The sequence below is a fragment of the Hydra vulgaris genome, chromosome 12, assembly GCF_038396675.1.
Source record: "Hydra vulgaris chromosome 12, alternate assembly HydraT2T_AEP".
In the NCBI taxonomy this organism is placed as follows: domain Eukaryota; kingdom Metazoa; phylum Cnidaria; class Hydrozoa; order Anthoathecata; family Hydridae; genus Hydra; species Hydra vulgaris.
This window is the reverse complement of record NC_088931.1, coordinates 5,412,929-5,433,552: the sequence shown is the minus strand read 5'-3', so window position 1 is coordinate 5,433,552 and position 20,624 is coordinate 5,412,929. Positions and strand designations below refer to the sequence as shown.

The following is a 20,624-nucleotide window of genomic DNA, read 5'->3' as shown; positions in this document are numbered from 1 at the left end:
GTTTATGTATTTACACTCCTTGCATGTTCTACCTATTTAAGTAAGTTAATGAATGTACACTCCATGAATAAAACAAAAATAGTTATTTAAAAACAATAAAAAAACAAAAGGATCATTAATTAAAAAAAAATTATTATTAAAAATTATTGTTAATAAATATGACTAGAAAGTTTTTATATATTGGTATTTAAGCTAATAATTTGGTTTTTCTGCTTGTTAAATTTTAATTTTTACCATAGTCTGTTGACTGGAAAAAGTTTAAAAGTAAAAAAAAATTTGTAAAATTATAGCCTGATCAAAATTGACATTTTTATTTACAATAATTTGGCATAAAACTGAAAGTTAAAATATTAAAGTTCACCATTAATCCCACATCTGGCAAAAAAGTTATTCAAGATCAATGGTAAATAAGGTTTTTATATTTTTCTATTAAAAGTAGAGCAAACAAAAGTTTTAGGTTATAAAATTATATACAAAATTGTACCAAAATTGAGTTTATCAGAATGTATAACAGTGTAAAACTCTTAGATAAATCTTTGATAAACACTGTAATTCATTAACTTATCTAATTTGTAGTATATCCTGAAAATATAAGCACGCAGACATAGCAGTTCGAATGATACTCATTATGTGAAGCGTGTTATTACTGTCTAAAGATTTGACTTACATCAGCATTGTTGCTCCAAAAAAGTCAATGTCTTCAGAAAATTGTTTTTCCACTTTATTTTAGGCTTTCTTCTCATACCAAGTTTAATTAAGAATATTGTGGTTGACAAAAAAACAGATGAGGAAAACAACAGATGAAGTTAATTTGTTTTTTAACTTAAATTCCACCTTAATTGTTCTATTATCTAAATCACGATTTTTGCAAATATTTTTTAACTCTTCGTATCTAAAAACTAAAAGAAAAGTCTTAAAAACTGAATCATCACTATTATCAATGTATCTAACTATTTTAATAGATTTTATCTTCAATGATTGCAGTGGTCTCTAGAAGTGGTCTCTAGAGGGAATTATAACAACAACAGAGAAATAAGTATCCAAACAAAATATTTTATTATGGAAAATAAACTGTCAGGTTATTTCAGAAAAAAATAACTATAAAAATAAAAAAAATGATTATTCTGAAAGAAAATTTAAATACGAATTCAATGTGAAAAAAAAAGTATCAATAATAGTATTTAATTATTACATTTAAATTGTGCAGTTTTTTAGCATTAAATAAGTATCCAAACAAAATTTTAAAGGTTAAGGCTTAAAGATTAACGCTTCTCCGAGTAATTATTTTTATGACTTTTTAATATCGAGTTGGACCGCCTTTAGCTTTTATGACTTCTGCAAGTCTACATGGCATTGATTTAACTAATTTCTTTGTCGTATCTGAATTGATATCAGCCCATGCTTCTTGGAGCGTGATCTTTAGCTCTTCTTTTCTTTTTAGACATTGTGTGCAACATTTTTTATCTAGAATAGCCCGAGATGTTCAATTGGAATGAGATCTGAACTTTGCGCTGGCCATTCAAGTAACTCGATTTGCTTTTGGATAAAAAACTCTTTTGCTTTCTTTGACGTATATTTAGGGTCATTGTCTTGTTGGAAGGTAAAATGTTTTTCCTAACCACAGTTTTTTAGTTGAAGCCAGAAGATTTTTATTGAGAATGTTAACATAAACCTCAGAGTCCATAATTCCATCAATAAATTCCAGTTTTCTTGTTCCATTTCTAGCCATCCATCCCCATACCATAACATTGCCTCCACTAAATTTTACTGTGTCTCAAATACAACTGAGTGTGAATGCTTCACCTTTTTTTCTTTAAACTTTTTGAGCTCTATTGGACTCTATTGCACAAGATTAAATTTTGACTTGTTCTTCCACAAAACTTTCCTCCAGAATGATACATATTTACATATTTTTTAGCAAATGCAAGTCTTCGTTTTTGATGGATTTTTGAAAGGAATGGTTTCTTGCGTGGAACTCTTGCTTTGAATCCACTTTCTTTCAATTGATTTCGAATGTTACATGAGCTCACTTGTAAGCCAAAATCTTTCTCAAGGAGGCTTGACACTTTTGGTGCTGATAAAAAGCGTTTTTTTTGCACCATCTTGACAATTTGTCGATCTATTCTTGATGTTGTTTTATGCTTAGCTCCGGATCTTGGCTGATTTTGCACATATCCAAACATGTTATATTTTTTAATCAGATCACTGATGGTTCCTAATGCCATTCCAGTTGCTTTATTTATCAACCTAAATGTTTTACCTTGCTTGAACAAGTCAATAACCATTTGACTTGTTCTAGCAAGGGACCATTCGTTGATTTTAACTCTTTCAAAACTTCTTTTACAAAACAATATGTTTGGATATTATTTTTAATTGAAGTTTTAACACTCCTTTGGAATCGTTAAATTTTAGCAACGCAAGTTAATTACCGTGGATTAATTTTTTGCTGTATAAAATGATTAAATTTGCTTTTAAAATAATTATAAAAGCATTTATCAAAAACATGTTTTTCTGAAATAACCTGACAAAGTTTATTTTTCGCAATAAAATATTTTTTTTGGTTACTTATTTCTCTGACTGTATTATCAGGGCATCTGCCAGATTAGGGAAGTCAGGGAAACAGGAAAAAATTAGGAAATTCAGATAGCTGAAAAAAAAATCAGGGAACAATCAGGAAAATTTAGTTAAATATTGAAAAAAAATTAAAAAGATAACAGGGAAAATGGCTCTTTGTCAAACTAACATAACTTAAGTATATTGTATATTTATTTATTTAATAATAACTGAGTACATGTACAATGACAATCTATGGAGTCTTTGTTGTAAGTAATCTTTTTAAATTTTTTTAAAAAAAAGTTTAAAAAGATTACTTACAAAAATTTTTGTTAAAAATAATTCCAACTTTGAATTTAAATTTTGTTTTTTCCCTTTAAGACATTTTGTTCGTATTGCTTTACGCTGTATCGATTCAATTTTTTTTTTGTTTTGTTATAAGTAAGGATACCACACTGAATTTGTGTAGTCTAGATACAGTCCTACAAGAGTACACTCTGTTACATACACAGTTTTTGCATCTAATTGCTTTATAGTTAAATCCATAACTTTTTAGTTTAAGACACAATCTTTGGTGAGGCATAGAATCGAAAGCTTTTTTCATATCTAGGAAAATGATATATACTATTAATTTCTCTTCCATTGCCTGAGTTATTAAATCCATAAATTCTATAAGGTTTGTACTGCAGTTTTTTTTTTTAGAAATCCAATCTGTTCCTCAGTCAAAAGGTTGTTATTTTCTAAATGCGATATAAATCTAGCTTTTAAGATATGTTCTATTACTTTACTAATAACGAGTGATACTGGTTGATAACTTGATGGATCCGATTTATTTCCACTTTTAAATAATAGTGTTAAATTAGCATTTAATCACATCGATGGTATTATTCCAGTCATACGATTTATTAAAAATAAGTGATAAAGAAAGTGAAAACGCTTCTGCGCAACACTTTAAAGGAAATGAGTGAACTCTATCTACTCCTGTAAATTTATTTGGATTTAGTATGTGATGAAAATGTAGGGTCATCACATATAATATTTATCCTATTTTTAAAGAATGGTATATTGTTATAAATTTCTTTCGTGAAAACAGAGCTAAAATAGTTATTAAAAGTATTTGCTATTGATAAATAGTTTGTTTCAAGTTTTCCATTTACATTTAATGCATTAATTCCTTCTTTAACTTTTGATTTTTTGTTTATATATGCATAAATTGCTTTTGGTTTTTTTTTAAATGTTTAAAGCGATGGTTGTTTCATATATTTTAATTTGGTTCTTAATTTCTTTTTTTACTTTATTTCTAACTGATTTGTTTTCTAATACATTTCCTTTGTTTAAAAAACGATTTGTGTGAACATTTTCTCCAGAGGGTTCTTTTCTTTTTAATTAACTTTTTTAAGTTAGAGTAAATCCAAGGTGCTTTAGTTTTAACGGTTCCCTTTGTAATTGTTGGATTGAAATATAAAAGTCCTTAATTGTAAATATCAACAAATTTGTTGTATGAAACATTAGCATCTAAATTTTTGAATTGAAGATGCCAGTCATAGCTATTTAGCATATCAGAAAAGCCATTATAATTGCTGTATTTGTACAGTTTTTTTTTACTGTTTTCGTTTTTTTTTAATTATTCATAAAACAATACAAAAACTTTAGGATCTGATGACTGTGACTAAGTGCACCCAAAGTATCAAAATGATTCAAATCAATTATTCTTTTGTTTGATTCTGTTAATATTAGGTCAAGAACATTAGTGGATTTAATTTCATTAATTAGAAAAGTTGGTTTAATTACATTTTTATGTTATAAAACAGGCATTTAAGCATTTTAAGAACTCTTGAGCAGAAATATCTGAACTATTAATTAGTTTGCTGATGTTTTCTTTATTCTATTTAATAGAAAAGTAGTTAAAATCTCCACATATCAAAAGGCTGGAATACTTACTTTTTATCAATAGATTGTAACTTCTTTTAATCGAATTTATTATTTTTAGATTAGATTTATAGTCAATTGTACCTAGCCTATAAATGCATCCACAAAGTATCTTTTTATTGCCAATATGCAATGATGTCCAAATTTGCTTTAAGTTGTAATCATTTAACATTTTATCAGAAACTGTCATAGATTTAATATTTTCTTTGACATATATACATACTTTCCCTCCACATATATTATGACCGGAAACATTACTTAATGACATTTCATTAAACCATGTTTCACTAATAAAAAGTATCTGTGGGTAAGATGTGAATATTTCAGCAATAAATTTATTGCATTTACAATTTAATGAGATAGCACTTGTATACCAACATGATAAAATTTTTTCTGTTACACCCTCATTATTAATTGTTGGTTTTTTGTATTTTAAGATAATATGTTTATTGACTCGTAATTTATTTATTTAAATATTTCTTTGATGATTTTTTTATTCCTGTTGGTTAATTTATGATAATTGATTTTGTTACTCTTATAATTTTTTGGTAAATGCTACACTCAATCATATCTGATGCATTATCTTTATTTTTATTTGTAGTTGCTGTTAAACCAAAAATAGTTATATTTCTTTCTCGCATTTTTTGTTCTTTTGATTCTTTGACTACTACACTAATCAAGTTGAGTTGATTTATTGATTTTCTTTTCTGTTTACTTTTTACAACATCAGTCCAAAGCTCCTTGTTACCTTTTTCATCATTACAATATTTATCTTCTAACTTTTTTATTAGTTCTTTTATTTTTTGGTTTTTGTCAGTTAACTGGTCATCTTTAGCTTTGATTTTCTTTTTTTAAAGCTCTCTACATTTTTTTCTGAAGCTGATACTCTTTTTTCTGAAGCTGATACTCTTTTTTCTATATTGATACTCTTTTTTCTAAAGCCTCAAAGTCAGCTTTTAATACCATAATATTAAAAATTTATATTTTTTTTCTCCTCCCTAAAAACATGTCTTTTCGCATTAGAAGCAGAAGTCTAAAAAGTTGAAAGAAAATATTGTATATGTAATATAATATTTTATTCAGCATATAGTTTTACGACCTTCTCTTGATACTTTAAATTTGGGTTGTATTCATGTTTATGTTTTTGCAATTGAAGAGCATTTTTCTTAGAGAATTTAAGTCTATTTCTGAAGTTGAGTTTGGGTAACTTTGAATTAAATCAGAGAAAACAGGTAGTGGATCAGGAGAATATCAGGAAAAAATCAGAGAAATCCATCTTAAAATATTTGTAGACACCCTGATTATGGTACTTAGCCGCAGTAGCAACTAAATCATATTATTCTAAATGCCTGAAGTAACACTTTTTTCTATGCCATTAGACAACCTTCATAATCAATTCTTCCAGTTCATGTATAGCAACCTTGCAAAATAAACAATATATTTCAAACAAAAATCAGATTTACTAACGCGTGCTCTGGTTCAAGGTGGAATAATTTTGGATATACTGGCTTGATCCAATGTTGCTGTAAACAACAAGGGAAACAGTTGTTGTTGATTGTGCCATAAACTGTATGTTCTATCAAGTATACATTTTATGGCACTGCACATAAAGTGTAGCAGACTTCTGACCATTCAGGTATTCAAGGAACCTGTCATTTCTATCAACACTAGAATCAATTAAAATCTTCATTTCACAATCAACAACAACTGTTTCCCTTGCTGTTAAAAGTTTACTTCAAATAAAACAATTGCAACATTTTTTTAAAAGTATTAAATGATACAAATCTCAATAAGTTAATGGGTCTGCTTAGAGTAAGACAAAACTTAAATGGCTTCTTATTTTTTTGTTGATATAATTGCAATTATAGATTACATGCTGAACTTCGTTCAAAGATTGAGTTGCATGCTGGAAGTTTAGAGAATAATTCTTTGAGTTTGCTTCAGTTGGAGATAAAGTTAAAAACTGCCTTTGAGGTACTTGTTAATAATTCATATTATTATTTAACAATTCATATTACTGTTTAATAATTCATATTATTATTTAATGATTCATATTATTATTTAATAATTCATATTACTATTTAATAATTCATATTATTATTTAATGATTCATATTATTATTTAATGATTCATATTATTATTTAATGATTCATATTATTATTTATTGATTCATATTATTATTTAATGATTCATATTATTATTTAATGATTCATATTATTATTTAATGATTCATATTATTATTTAATGATTCATATTATTATTTAATGATTCATATTATTATTTATTGATTCATATTATTATTTAATGATTAATATTATTATTTAATGATTCATATTATTTAATGATTCATATTATTATTTAATGATTCATATTATTATTTAATGATTCATATTATTATTTAATGATTCATATTATTATTTAATGATTCATATTATTATTTAATGATTCATTTTATTATTTATTTATTAATATTATTATTTAACGATTCATATGATTATTTATTGATTCATATTATTATTTAATGATTCATATTATTATTTAATGATTCATATTATTATTTAATGATTCATATTTTTTACATAAAAATAATAATAAAAGTTATTAAAGTAATAATAGTTTAATTTTTATAAAAATTAATTTTTTATAAATTTAAAATTTATTATTTTTGTAAAGCTTATAAATAAACCTTTTATAGTTTATATATTTTTATAATTTATTTCTTATTTTTATCAACGCTGCAACCTTGTTTGTCTATAGTTGATTAGGCTTTACTTTTGTTTGTGCCAAGGATATGCAATAACATATTACATGTATTTTTTGAACCATACAAGATGTTAAACAACATAATATATCGTCATTGGCCAGGTAATATCTCACTTGTGTAAAAAGCAAAATTTTACAGGAGACTGAAAAAACTATATATTTCGATGAAAAGAGGTTTTAAAAGTAAGAGTAAAAAACAAATAAATAACAAATTATATTATAATTTGTCCTGTAAAATTTTGCTTTTTACACAAGTGAGATATTACCTGGCCAACGACGATATGTATTTCTTAAACCACACAGGATATGAAACAACATTATATATGTATTTCTTATAGTAATAGTAATATAGATACTGTAGCAAGTTTCACTAATAAAGCCCTTAAAGCGGTTGCTGACTTTTTTAGAAATGTTAAGCAATAAAATTTGTATAACTTTTAAAATTTTTAAACAAATTTTATAACTATTTTATATAACATTTTTACTTTATAAACATTTTTTTTTATTAATAAAAGTAGATATTATTTTTAAAATCTACCCAAGATAAATATTACATATCAAATAGTTCATCTTTCAAAGAAAAAAAATCATAATTAATCCAGAGATTCAGTTTGTTTTATTTTGTTTGCTGTGAACAAAATTATTTGTATTTTTTTAAAAAACATTTCACTAAAAATACAAATAATCATGTTCACAGCAAGGAAAGCCTATTAAAAAAAAGTGGAAGAGAGTTACTTATAAAGATTGGAAGGGTTTCTCCAACTGCCAATAATTGTTTATGTCCAATTTTTTGTATGGTATCAGACTAGCGCAGCCACAAGATTTTTAATTTAAGAGATAATTTCTTACAATTCTCTCATTAAATCAAATGAATATTTCTGCATTGAAAAGTTAAACTAACTCTGAACAGATTGTTTTCAACTAGTTGGAATGGGCATTAGGCACCCATGCAGCAGAACATCTGCTGTTCAAAATACTAAGAGTCTTATTCTTTCCAAGGATTAAATGATGTTAGAGCAAATAACTTCAATTGTTCAAAAATTTCTGATAAAATTTGTTACAATTATCCTCTGTTGGATTTTTATTTATTTGTTTATTTATTTATAATGATTCGCTGCAATATTCTATTCTAAATTCAGGCGGATCACTGCTACCTGTAGTACTGAAACCTAAGCTCCAAACAAATAAAGTAGTCTATTTTGTTACAATATTTAATATCAAGAGAAATCATGATCTGCTTGAAAATGTTGTTTGTGATATTCTTAGAAATATACGAAATGGTTGTCTAGGTGTTTAAGTATTTTATAATACAGTTTAAACAGAAGTATATTAGTTCATTTACTTTCAAAAAATTTATAATAGTCAATAAAACTCACATTGTTTACGTATGGGATTTTACAAATAGAGTTCAATTGCTACGGTTATGAAGTGTTCTCATGCTGTAGAAAAGTTTTACAATAACAACAAAATTGCTTTTTTAAATGGAAAAGAAGATAAGCTTGAAAACTCAGTGTTGAAAGATGTTGCATACATTGAAGATTTCACCAGACTTGTTCAAGAAATATCTCTACATGGATTATCTTCCTATGAAAGCCACTGTTAGAGTTGGAAATGATGGAGGACAGGTTTCACTTAAGGTTTAGTACTTTAACCTACTTTATACTATGCAAATAAAAGAAATGAAATTAGAATTGCTATCCAATTGTGATTAATTTTCAGGTAATAATGATTATTTTTGATGAAAAAAAGTTAGAGGAGCAAAGTAGAAATGAGAAAGACTCAGGAGTGAACATGGTAATGATTCTGGGTTTGTTAGGTTATGTCAAGGAGAATAACCATAATCTTTGAATGCATATTAAATTAATCTAAATCAGCTCAAATTTTTTGTGGCTTCTGACCTTAAGCTCATAAACATATCAGTAAGAGATTTTGTCTAATTTCATTAATTTTTTACAAGTATCTATTAAAACATTATAGAGTCATGGTGGAAAACATGCTTTTTGTTACTGTACTCGTTCAATATGCTAATCCGGTGACTTGAGAATTCTTTCTTAAGTTCAGATTACTATAGGTACCAAGATGCAAGATATCCTTATAAGACTATGAAATTATTCAATAATCTTAATAACCCATGTTTTCTTGAGGAAGATCCTAGAAAATTTATTCTTGATACCATTCCTCCACTCGAACTTCATATGTATGAGCATGTTGTAACAAAAATTGATGACATTCTTATTGTTAATCCTTTTTCAACAAAAATGTAATGTGGCATGGGTATAATGGTGGTGGATTGGATGGACCCAATATATATATATATATATGCAGTGCTCTCAAAAAATCTCAAGCATATTTAAACTAATATAAAATAAAAACTAAAGAAGATATTGAACAAATTACTTTTTATTTGCAAGAAAATTTTTTTTTGAGCAAATCTTGCATCTTGGATGGCATTCTAAAACACAAAATTGTATATAAAAACCTTATCAAACATAATAATAAAAATTATCAATAAAAAACTGCAATGTTTAAAAAATTAAAGCATAAAAAATAACATCTAAGCTAGTATTTAAAACATCCTCCACAAACTTTTTTGCAAGCAGCACATCTTTTTTGCTTTGATTTTACAAGCTTGTTGCAGATTTCATTTGGAACTCTTCTTCAAATGGTATCTAATTCTTGCTTTAGGCTATTTATGGATCGTATTTGCACCTTGACTAATTCTTTGTCCATCCAAGCCCAAATAGATTTGATTGGAATAAAATCTGGTGATCGGCCAGGGCATTAAATCTACTTTATTTTTTTTCATCCATGCTTTTACTGTACGAGCTGTGTGGGCAGACGCCAAATCTTGTTGAAATTACATGTCCACTGATGTAACCATACAGTTCTCTAGCGTCTCTATAAATGGATGTTGATTGATTTGACCTATATAAATGTTATACACTCCTACTCCGTTAAAATTAAACCAGCCCCAAGTACCAACACTGCAACTTTTTTTTAACCTTCCTGATCCTGCATGGCGTTGGATGCAACCTGTTGTTTTATATGTCTTTAGAGTACATCTGACACAATTCTCTGAAATTTTTAATATTCTTGCTATTTCTTTATTACTGATCATTGAGCCATCTTTCATATCTATTATTTGCCACTTTGTTGTTTCGCTTAATGCTTTTTGATGTATATTTAATTTTTAGGTCTTATCAAATTGTCTAAAAAGGCTTTAAATGTGACTATCATCATAAGTAATTTTGTCCAATATATTATGGGTATTTGTCAAACTAACAAACAAATTAATAAAATAATTTTGAATAATAGTTGGGTTGACAAGAAAGTAGAACGAAAATCAGTTTAAAAGTTTGGCATCTACGTTTTTTTTACATTTTTTTCCGGTATTTTTTCTGTATTCCTTTGAAAAAAATAAATTATTAAGAAAAAGTAACTAAATACGAGCTTGTTATTAAAATGTTAGTTTAAGAGAAATAGTTTTCCTGTGTTCCAAAAAAATTAAGTCTTTAGGAAATATGGAGGGAGATAGGGGTTGCAAAAATTTGTTTTAGCATGCTGCTAAAATCTATATACATTGAAGATATCTTGTAGTTTATTGAATATTTAGAATACTATTGGAAAGATCTGATATTGTAAAAATATTATCACTTGGTTGGAAGTTCCATATTATTTAATACCACCTTGTAGATTTTCTTAATAAAAATTAGAAACCTCAAATCAAACATCCAAGGCTGTACATAAAAATTTAACAAAAGCATTGAATGCCATTGCTGAGTCTAACAAAAGCCACATATTAAAGCTAAAAAAAAAAGCTCTGGCTTTCACCTACAGCTCTAAGAGAATTTAGACTAATTAAATACATGCATCTTTTAACTTACTTATATAATATATATGATCTAATTGTTTAATTTGAAAAAAGTCATTTCCTATGCATTTTATTTTGCTTGAAACCTGTAATGTATAGAACAGATCCAAAATAATAATTCTAGTAGCATGTCTGCCATAAAGTTATCAAACCGTTAAAGGTATTATTATGTATTAAATTAACCACATTTTAAAGAGAAGAGAATGGATGGTTGTGTGGGTTTCTATGATTTTAAAGAGAAGAGAATGGATGGTTGTGTAGGTTTCTATGATTTTAAAGAAAAGAGAATGGATGGTTGTGTGGGTTTCTATGATTTTAAAGAGAAGAGAATGGATGGTTGTGTGGGTTTCATTTTAAAGAGAAGAGAATGGATGGTTGTGTGGGTTTCATTTTAAAGAGAAGAGAATGGATGGTTGTGTGGGTTTCATTTTAAAGAGAAGAGAATGGATGGTTGTGTGGGTTTCATTTTAAAGAGAAGAGAATGGATGGTTGTGTGGGTTTCATTTTAAAGAGAAGAGAATGGATGATTGTGTGGGTTTCATTTTAAAGAGAAGAGAATGGATGGTTGTGTGGGTTTCATTTTAAAGAGAAGAGAATGGATGGTTGTGTGGGTTTCATTTTAAAGAGAAGAGAATGGATGATTGTGTGGGTTTCATTTTAAAGAGAAGAGAATGGATGGTTGTGTGGGTTTCATTTTAAAGAGAAGAGAATGGATGGTTGTGTGGGTTTCATTTTAAAGAGAAGAGAATGGATGATTGTGTGGGTTTCATTTTAAAGAGAAGAGAATGGATGGTTGTGTGGGTTTCATTTTAAAGAGAAGAGAATGGATGGTTGTGTGGGTTTCATTTTAAAGAGAAGAGAATGGATGGTTGTGTGGGTTTCATTTTAAAGAGAAGAGAATGGATGGTTGTGTGGGTTTCATTTTAAAGAGAAGAGAATGGATGATTGTGTGGGTTTCATTTTAAAGAGAAGAGAATGGATGGTTGTGTGGGTTTCATTTTAAAGAGAAGAGAATGGATGGTTGTGTGGGTTTCATTTTAAAGAGAAGAGAATGGATGATTGTGTGGGTTTCATTTTAAAGAGAAGAGAATAGATGGTTGTGTGGGTTTCATTTTAAAGAGAAGAGAATGGATGGTTGTGTGGGTTTCATTTTAAAGAGAAGAGAATGGATGATTGTGTGGGTTTCATTTTAAAGAGAAGAGAATGGATGGTTGTGTGGGTTTCTATGATTTTTTATAATTAAAGATAGCTAAAATAATAAAAATAAAATTATTTTCTAAACACTATTTTCTGGATTTCTGAAAATATCAATTTTGTACTAAAAAAGAACGCTTAGGATTTTATTTTAATACATTCCAGCTCATGCGTATACATATTAACAGAATTTGAAGGAAAACCTAATGTCTTTTGAAATTCAACCTAAAACCCTTAGAATCAAGCAGTGTATAAAAAGTATATTTTTTAATAAAAACTTCTTTCATGTATATAACTCTATTATATAACTCTATTATTATTTTTTTTGCTTGAATTTACACTTAAAGCAATGTCTTCATTTCTATTTATAAGTTTTCTTTTGTGAAAAATAGTAGTTAAGGAAAATAATATTTTATAAAAGTTATATCAGCTTTATATAATTAACAGATTGTGCTATATCTAAAAAGTGAAAACAGAGTTTTCCTTAAATTTAAATTAAAAAAAAGGTTAGTTTTTTTTTTCTTGATTTTTTTTCCTCCTTTTCTATTTTTCACAAAAAAATTAATTCCTTGTAAACATGGTATAAATTATAACACTGCATCAAAAATATTCATAATTATGAAATAATTTTTAATAGTTATAAAAATCTTAAATGGACCTCCGATCACAAGAGGTACAATTGCCACAAGAGGTTCTAATTTATGGAATACTTTATTCGTTGCTGTAGCTAATGGTCTGGTCCCCCGAAATCTGCCATTAAGGCACCAAGATTTTAAAAAACCTTTTATTAACTGTTTTGCCTTAAAGCAAGTGAAAGCGTTTTTAATAAATATTATTTTGTAACTTAAATCTTCACAAAAAAAGCACTGTTAAAGTAATTAACTTTTTTTTCTTTGCAACAATATTTTTTGTTTGTTAATAACCTTTTAAAAGTAAAAAATCATTATTTGCAAAGTTGCAATTTTAAGAAATAATGAATAAAATCAAAAATCCTTTGAAGTGGTGATACTGTTTACCATAAATTATCTATAATTTCAAAATTTTGCATTGAAATCCAACAGAGTTATTATCATTTTTCTACAACTGATATTTATTTCAAGTTAAAACATTTTATGACTTCTCCCAAAAAAAAGTTATTTTACTCAAAAAAGTCTAAATATTAAATAGAAATACGCAGTTCTGTGTATCAATTCTAATTGATTCCTGAATTATTTTAATATTCTTTTTTCTTATTAACAAACATTTTGGTCATAAAAATAATTCTCAATAAATAATTCAGCATAACATTGGATACTACTTATTCAAATTTTTTGCATCTTAATTTCAGTTGGTTTTGGTCCCTTTCAGTTGGTTCACACTTTTTTTGCCACTGTAATAAACTACACAGTTTAGGAGCTGATGAGAGTAGTTGGGATGAGAAGCATCTAATTTTCATCTTTCACAATGACTTTAGAAACAAGAATATTAAGCTTTAGTAGCTTGTTCACTGTACAAACTGTCCCTCTTGGTGATGCATCTTTGCCTGAAATCACAGTGTATGCAGTCTTCTCTGCACCTATTAAGTCTGCCAATGCAAGTTCTCTGAGGTTTTCATGATGTTTTCTTTGTGTACAATTATGAGGATATCCACAAGCAAGCACAGTAAAACAAGATGTACACCAATCTTCAGATGCAGGAGTTTGTAGACTAGCTTGGCCTTCATTAAGTCATAGAGGGTATTTCTCTTTTCCTTTGATTCTGGCAATTTTGCAGATCAAACAATCGCATTGTGCTGTTTGCCTTGTGATGAGACAACAAGTTATGTAAATTCCAGAAGGCACACAATTATTTCTAGAGTTCACAGTATTTGAGATAATTTTGTAAAATTTTCTTCTGGTAAGATTTTGTCAATTGCCATTCTGCTTATTTCATACAGGTTAAACAAACAGATTTTCTGCAGTTTTTATGGTTATTGGCAAACATAGGCATGATCCAAAATGAATTTTTGGCATGCGGAAATGAAATATTTTTTTGCATGGGTTTTAACAATAAGTACATGATAAGGATAAGCTGAGTAATTCTTCAAAAAAATTGTTTGAAAATCCAGATAGGCTGTTTATAAGTACCTATACAAAATTTAGTATGATCAGTTATGACTTTAATAATTAAAAATTTGTAAAATGCTTCATTTTTAAGAGATGATATCTATCATTAAATAACTGTCAAATTTAACTTTCTGCACAAAATATCAAAATTAAAATATCTTTGTTGGATTTCAAACTATGATTTCAATTTTTGGTGTTATGAGAATCTTATAACATACACAATCATTGGTTAAAAGGACTTTGGTAGGATATTTTTTCAGCATTAGGATCCCAGATTTTTAGGGTGTGGGCTATTGCTCACAACATTTCTAAAGCTTTTGATATAGTTTGGCATGCTTGCAGTATAAATGTTGTTCTTGATGGACATCGCTCTTCTTCATTTCCAGAAACTACCTTAGTTCCTTAAGGTTCTATCCTAGGCCCTATACTTTTTTAAATTTACATTAACGATCTCCCTGAAATTCTTACATCTAAGGTGGCATTGTTCACTAATAATACAACCATTTATTCTTGTTTTGATAAAAAGCTAACACTCTCTGATTGCTTATAGGGGGCATTTGAGCTTGAAAAGGATCTTACTTCTGCTACAGCATGGGGGTCTCAGTGGCTGGTGAACTTTAACTCAGATAAACTCAATTTTTTTCAGGCAATTGTTATCACAAGAATCTAGATATTCCTATGTTTATGAATGGTAATGTACTCAATTAGTCATTTACACTTCATCTTCTAGGATTAACTCCTACTTCCAATCTTTTTTGCAAACCATATATCAAAACCATTGCAAAATAAGCATCTGCTAAGGTTGCATCTCTTTATTGTGCTCACCACTTTCTTATTCCAAATTCTTTATCTCTATAATTCTCTAATCCGTTCTTGTATGGAATACTGTTGCCATATTTAAAGCAGATCTTCAAATAATGTCCTTTTTGTTTAAACAAGATGCCAAAATGTATTGTAAACATAGTTGGATCTGTTCTTGCAGCCTTCAACCATTTTCACCCTTGCAACCTTCAACCATTTTCACATTGTTGTAATGTTGCTTCTCCTTCTCTTTTTTATAAGTATTATAATAGACACTGCTCCAAAGAGCAAGCGTTTCTTGTGCCATCTATTAATATTTATTCACGTGTTACTTGTCATACAATTAAGTCTTATCTATTTATTATAACTGTTCCTAAGTGCTCTGAAAATTCTTTTTTGTTTAGTTTTTTTCCTCAGACATTAATTCTTTGAAATTTGCTCCCTTTATCTTGTTTTCTTGATTCACATAATTTGCAATCTTTTAAGTTGTCTATTAATTGTTATCGGGCTTTATAAACTTCATCTTTTCTCTTTCAGTAACTTCCAACTCAATTCCAATAGTGGTTGCAGCCTTGTTGGAAGTGAAGATGATTAAAAAAGAAAAAAATTTTGTTAATAGAATAACTTAATTAACTTTTATTATTGTGTGTGTTTTTTTATATTTTATATGCATTTGAAATTTATATTACAAATATATATATATATATATATATATATATATATATATATATATATATATATATATAATATATATATATATATATTTACATAGACCCCTTATTTCGGATGAAAACAGTGCTTTTTAAGAATTAGGTAATATAAAAATTTAAATTACAAAATAAAGTTTTTTTATATCATTCAATTTGTCTTGTTATGATGTTTATTTATTTAAAAAAAATTATTTTGAAATCATTTATAATGAGTGAGTAAGGATGATTTTTAGTTCTAAACCATCTAAAATTGGGTTTTTTATGGTATAATGTATGTCTTTTACAAGAGAACAGTTATTTGAAATGTGTCATTATTACCTCTGTTATTTAAAATGTTTTATATGTTACATGTTATTTAAAATACATGACATGATTTAAAATTAACAAATAATAATTTCACAGTTGTTTCAAAATGGTAACAAATAATAGAACAAAATAACCATAATGAGTATAAATTTTTTTTAATGTAGGAAAAGAATATTATTAGCAAACAACTAGACAATGCAAACAAAGAACTTACGAAAATAAAGGAGGATTTCAGGGTGCTCTTTACTTTTTTTTTTCTTTTCTTTTTTTTCTTGGTTTTTGATTGATTTTTATTATAATCTACTAAAATTTTTGTGTGTTTCTGTTAAAGTAAGAAAAGTGTTTTTTTTAAAAATGTTTTGTTTCCAATTTTAATCTTTTTTTTCGCTTGAATTTTTTTTTTAAATTTGTTAAATCTATGATTTTACAATATACATTTTTTATATTAATATATGACATGCATTGGCATACATTTCTTGATATTAATTTTTATGAACCATACTTTGACCCAATTAACAATATTTTTGATGTCAGCCTTCAGGTGATGTTTTTGTTATGCAACGTTAACAGTAATAACAGAATAAAGTGTTGTCTAAGTTTTGAAAATGCTTTTGCTACTAATTTGTTTTGATAAATCACTATTGACTTATTGACTTAACTGATTTATATTGATTCATTTTATTGGATTAGAATTGTTAATAATAAGAAATAAATTTTATTGAAAACTACATAAAAGGTTACACAAATCTTTGCTGGGTTCCAGTTAATGCTTTGAATCTAGTGTTATTTTTTTATAAAGAATACTTTTAGTGGGTGGGAGCAGACTTTTTTTTAAAAATATTATTTTTAAGGGACACTAATTATAACTGATTGTCAACAGTTTTTTTTAGGCAAAACAACTTTGAAATGTTTTTTTGTATGCTAATCATTTGTATGCCCACATTTTGTTATAATAAACATAATTTCTTTGATAATTTAAACAGTTTCAATTGATTTTATACCTAAAATTCGCTGTAAAAACATAAAATGTTTTATAACTAATCATACATAAAAATTATTTTTTGCAAGAATGGGTCAAAGGTCAAGAATGTTATTTCACAGAAAAAGGGGGCCAATGTTGTAGTAAACTTTAAAAAGTGTTATCACTAAAACTGATCTTTCAAATTTTCTGCTTTACTTTTCTGTGAAAAATTCTCTAAAAATTCAAAAATTAAGTAGTTCTGAGATACATGATGATATAGCTTAGTTAAATTAATGTGTGGGATTATTTTAATAATGAAGAATTAAATGAAAGAGGAAAGTTTTTTATAACACTTTGCTTATTGTTATCATTAGATAAAAGGAAATGATGTTGCAAACTTACTTTCTGAAAATGTTATGCTAAAGGTAATTCATTCAAGTAATACTTTAAATATATTTTTAGTATATCATTTTATTAAATATATCAGGGCTCGAATTAATGCAAAAAAATATAATTGTGAAAAATTTTTTTTTTTTTACCCACCCAAATTATAATGTAATGAGCAAGTAACATATTTAATATTATTATGATATTATTTTACTTAATATGATACCTAAAAAAGTGAAAGTAAAAATGCAAATATTACAACCACTTTAATTAGTTATAGAAAACTATTTAATATGTTCATGCTGATAATAAAACTGCAAAGTTGTTTTGACAATATAAAGAGCTTGTGTTAATATTGAACAACTTCATGATGCTGTTTTATACAGTTTTATAACAATAACATAAAACGCGTTTAAAATAAGACAAAGTAAATAAATAGAATTAATTATTAAATTAAAACATTATCGTCACTTTAACATGCTCATGTTAATTTTTTCATTTAAATGGTTTATAAGTTGATGTTTTCATTAATTTTTTTCATTCAAATTGTTTTGCAATAAAAGTGAAAGAAAAAAATTTGGTCTAGTAAATCGAATTATATTTCCTTAAGTTTAAATATACGCTTAAATTATTTTTTTTTGAAAAAAATTTCTTTAAGCAAAAGTAAGATAATTTTTTATTTATTTAAATTTTTTATAATTTAATTTTTGGTTTAAAGTTTGCAATAATCACTGGTATAATGTTTGCAATAGAACATTTCTACTTTTAAAACTAAAAAGAAACAAAAAAAAACTAGCCATTCAAAATGTTTTAAATAAAACATTATTCCTCACTGTTCTAAATCTGATATTGTTACTGTAGCTAGATATACGTTTAACTTTCATGAATGATCCTCACTATGCCACAGTGTATTACAGAAGCTGCTGCAATTAAATTATTGAGCATTAAAGTTCTTTTAAATTTTTCCAATTTTTTTTTAAATTTTAAATTTCAATTGCAAAATTATTTGAATAAGAGAATTTTAGAAGAAAAATGTTTTGTTGAAATAAATTTCTTTTTTAAAAAAAACTCTTTAAAACTATTTGCATATTTTTAGAAAATGTTTAACCTTGATTTTAAATAAAATAAAAATATAAAAAAATCATGTTTTCTATATTCTATATATATATTCTATATATATATATATATATATATATATATTTTATCATGTTTTTTATATTCTATTCAAGATTTCTTGTTATAATAATTTTTAGTTAGAAGCTTATATTATGTGTTAACTATATATAAGATATAAATAGAAACATATGTATGGCTAACTTTTGCGAGTCTTTGAGTATATTAAGTAAATTTGATAGATGAGTAACTGTAAGTTACTGTAGTAACCTAACTGGATGTTTTGAATTAGTTTAAAGGTAAATTTACTGCGATGTACTTTACCCATTCAGTAAATCAAACTAAATATAACTTTAAAATATTATTGGCTTTTAAATTCAAAAATGCTTTTTATCGAATCGAAATGTCTGCACAAAAAAGCAAATGATCATACTTCTATTCAAAAGAAAAAAGAAAAAGATGAACCCTGATGAAAAACTTAGACAAAACATTATTTTTAAGAATGGCCAAAAATAATGCTAAATTAGAAAAGACAAAAAATTAAAAAAAAAAACAAATAGTGTAAATATATTTTTTAAAACTAATTACGAGAGTGTAAAATCGCGATTCGCAATACACTTAATTCTGTATATTTTTAGTATATCATTTGAGAGTATTTTTTGTTTCTGTAATTACTTTTTATATTTCTGTTACCTTTTATTTCATTACTTTAATTTTTATTTTTTTAATTTGGTTATTGAGTTATATTTGGTTACTGAGTTACTTGGTTAATCAAGCTACGTTATAATTTTTGGAGACTCTGAATCTAATAAATTGAACAAAAAATAGCATCCCTGTCAATACTTCTCCCTAATTTAGTTATAAACAAACCAGCTGCATTAAAAACTTCGTATAGCTTTTGTAGAAGATAGACATAGTATGGCATGTAAATCTTTCCTAAACTTTTCACCTTTTATTTTTTCTTATTGATTCTATATTACAAGTATATTAAAACTTAATGAATTATGCTGCTTCAACTTTTAGTTGACTTTTCATTAAGTTATTCTTATGTAGAAATAATGTACACACAATTACCTTGCTGTTTTTCATTAAGTTATTCTTATGTAGAAATAATGTACACACAATTACCTTGCTGTTTTAGCAATTTTATTTTTATTCTGGTATTGTAAAAGATCTTTTTTTTTTTGAAAAATTTTTTAAAACTGATCAGATAATCGTCTAGATAATAATTATCTTTGTAAATCAACATTTTAATTTCTTTTTTTACTAATATTCCCTGAGTCATCAGTAAAAAATTTTTGACCGATGTGTGCATTTGCTTTATACAATATTTTATAGTAAAAAAATAATAGTTTTATCAAATTGCAGTCCCTTTTTCCTAGCACCTTAAACTTAACTCTACAATGTATTAAGCCTGAACAATATTAGAATTATGCTTTATTTCTTTTAAAATCCAATCTGTTTTCTATTTGATTTTAAAAGAAAAAATAAAATACATTTCAATATCCACAAAACTTTTTTTCAAATAACATTTCAACTTTAAGAATTGTTTTAACATACTAATTAGAGAGTTTTATCTTATTTTAGTATCCAGATAAGGTCAAAATAGTTCCTTTAATCTTTTTTATAAATGCTTTGAACAGTATTATTTTTAAGTGGTGATTTCTAAATAGCTTCCATTACTTGTTGCATTTTTTTAATAACATCTTCAGCAACACATCCAAAAATAATATTAATCAAATTCAAACCAAAAATGACTTTTTTAATAGCAATAATAACTACACTTTTTTTTAATAACAATAATAACTGCTCTTTTGAAGACATTTTTAATAACATTAATAACTGTACTTTCTAAAGACATTGAACCATTTATTCTAATCATTCCAAGACCAAAATGACAAATCAAATGAAATAATATCTCTCAAAAATCAAAAATTTGGAGAATAGAAGAA

General features: G+C 26.3%; 1 protein-coding gene across 3 annotated transcripts in view; it reads left to right on the top strand.

The window, feature by feature from the left end:
• LOC100213959 (sodium channel and clathrin linker 1) overlaps nt 1-20,624 on the top strand; it is a 94,582-nt gene that overhangs the window by 22,800 nt on the left and 51,158 nt on the right. For all 3 annotated transcript variants that reach the window (XR_010642078.1, XM_065811316.1, XM_065811317.1), the window contains 3 exons: nt 6,351-6,456; nt 16,376-16,447; nt 17,547-17,597. Coding sequence is in view for 2 of the 3 variants with exons in the window: in XM_065811316.1 (XP_065667388.1) it covers nt 6,351-6,456; nt 16,376-16,447; nt 17,547-17,597 (229 nt within the window). In the remaining variant the exon portion in view is untranslated. The remainder of the gene's footprint in view (nt 1-6,350; nt 6,457-16,375; nt 16,448-17,546; nt 17,598-20,624) is intronic.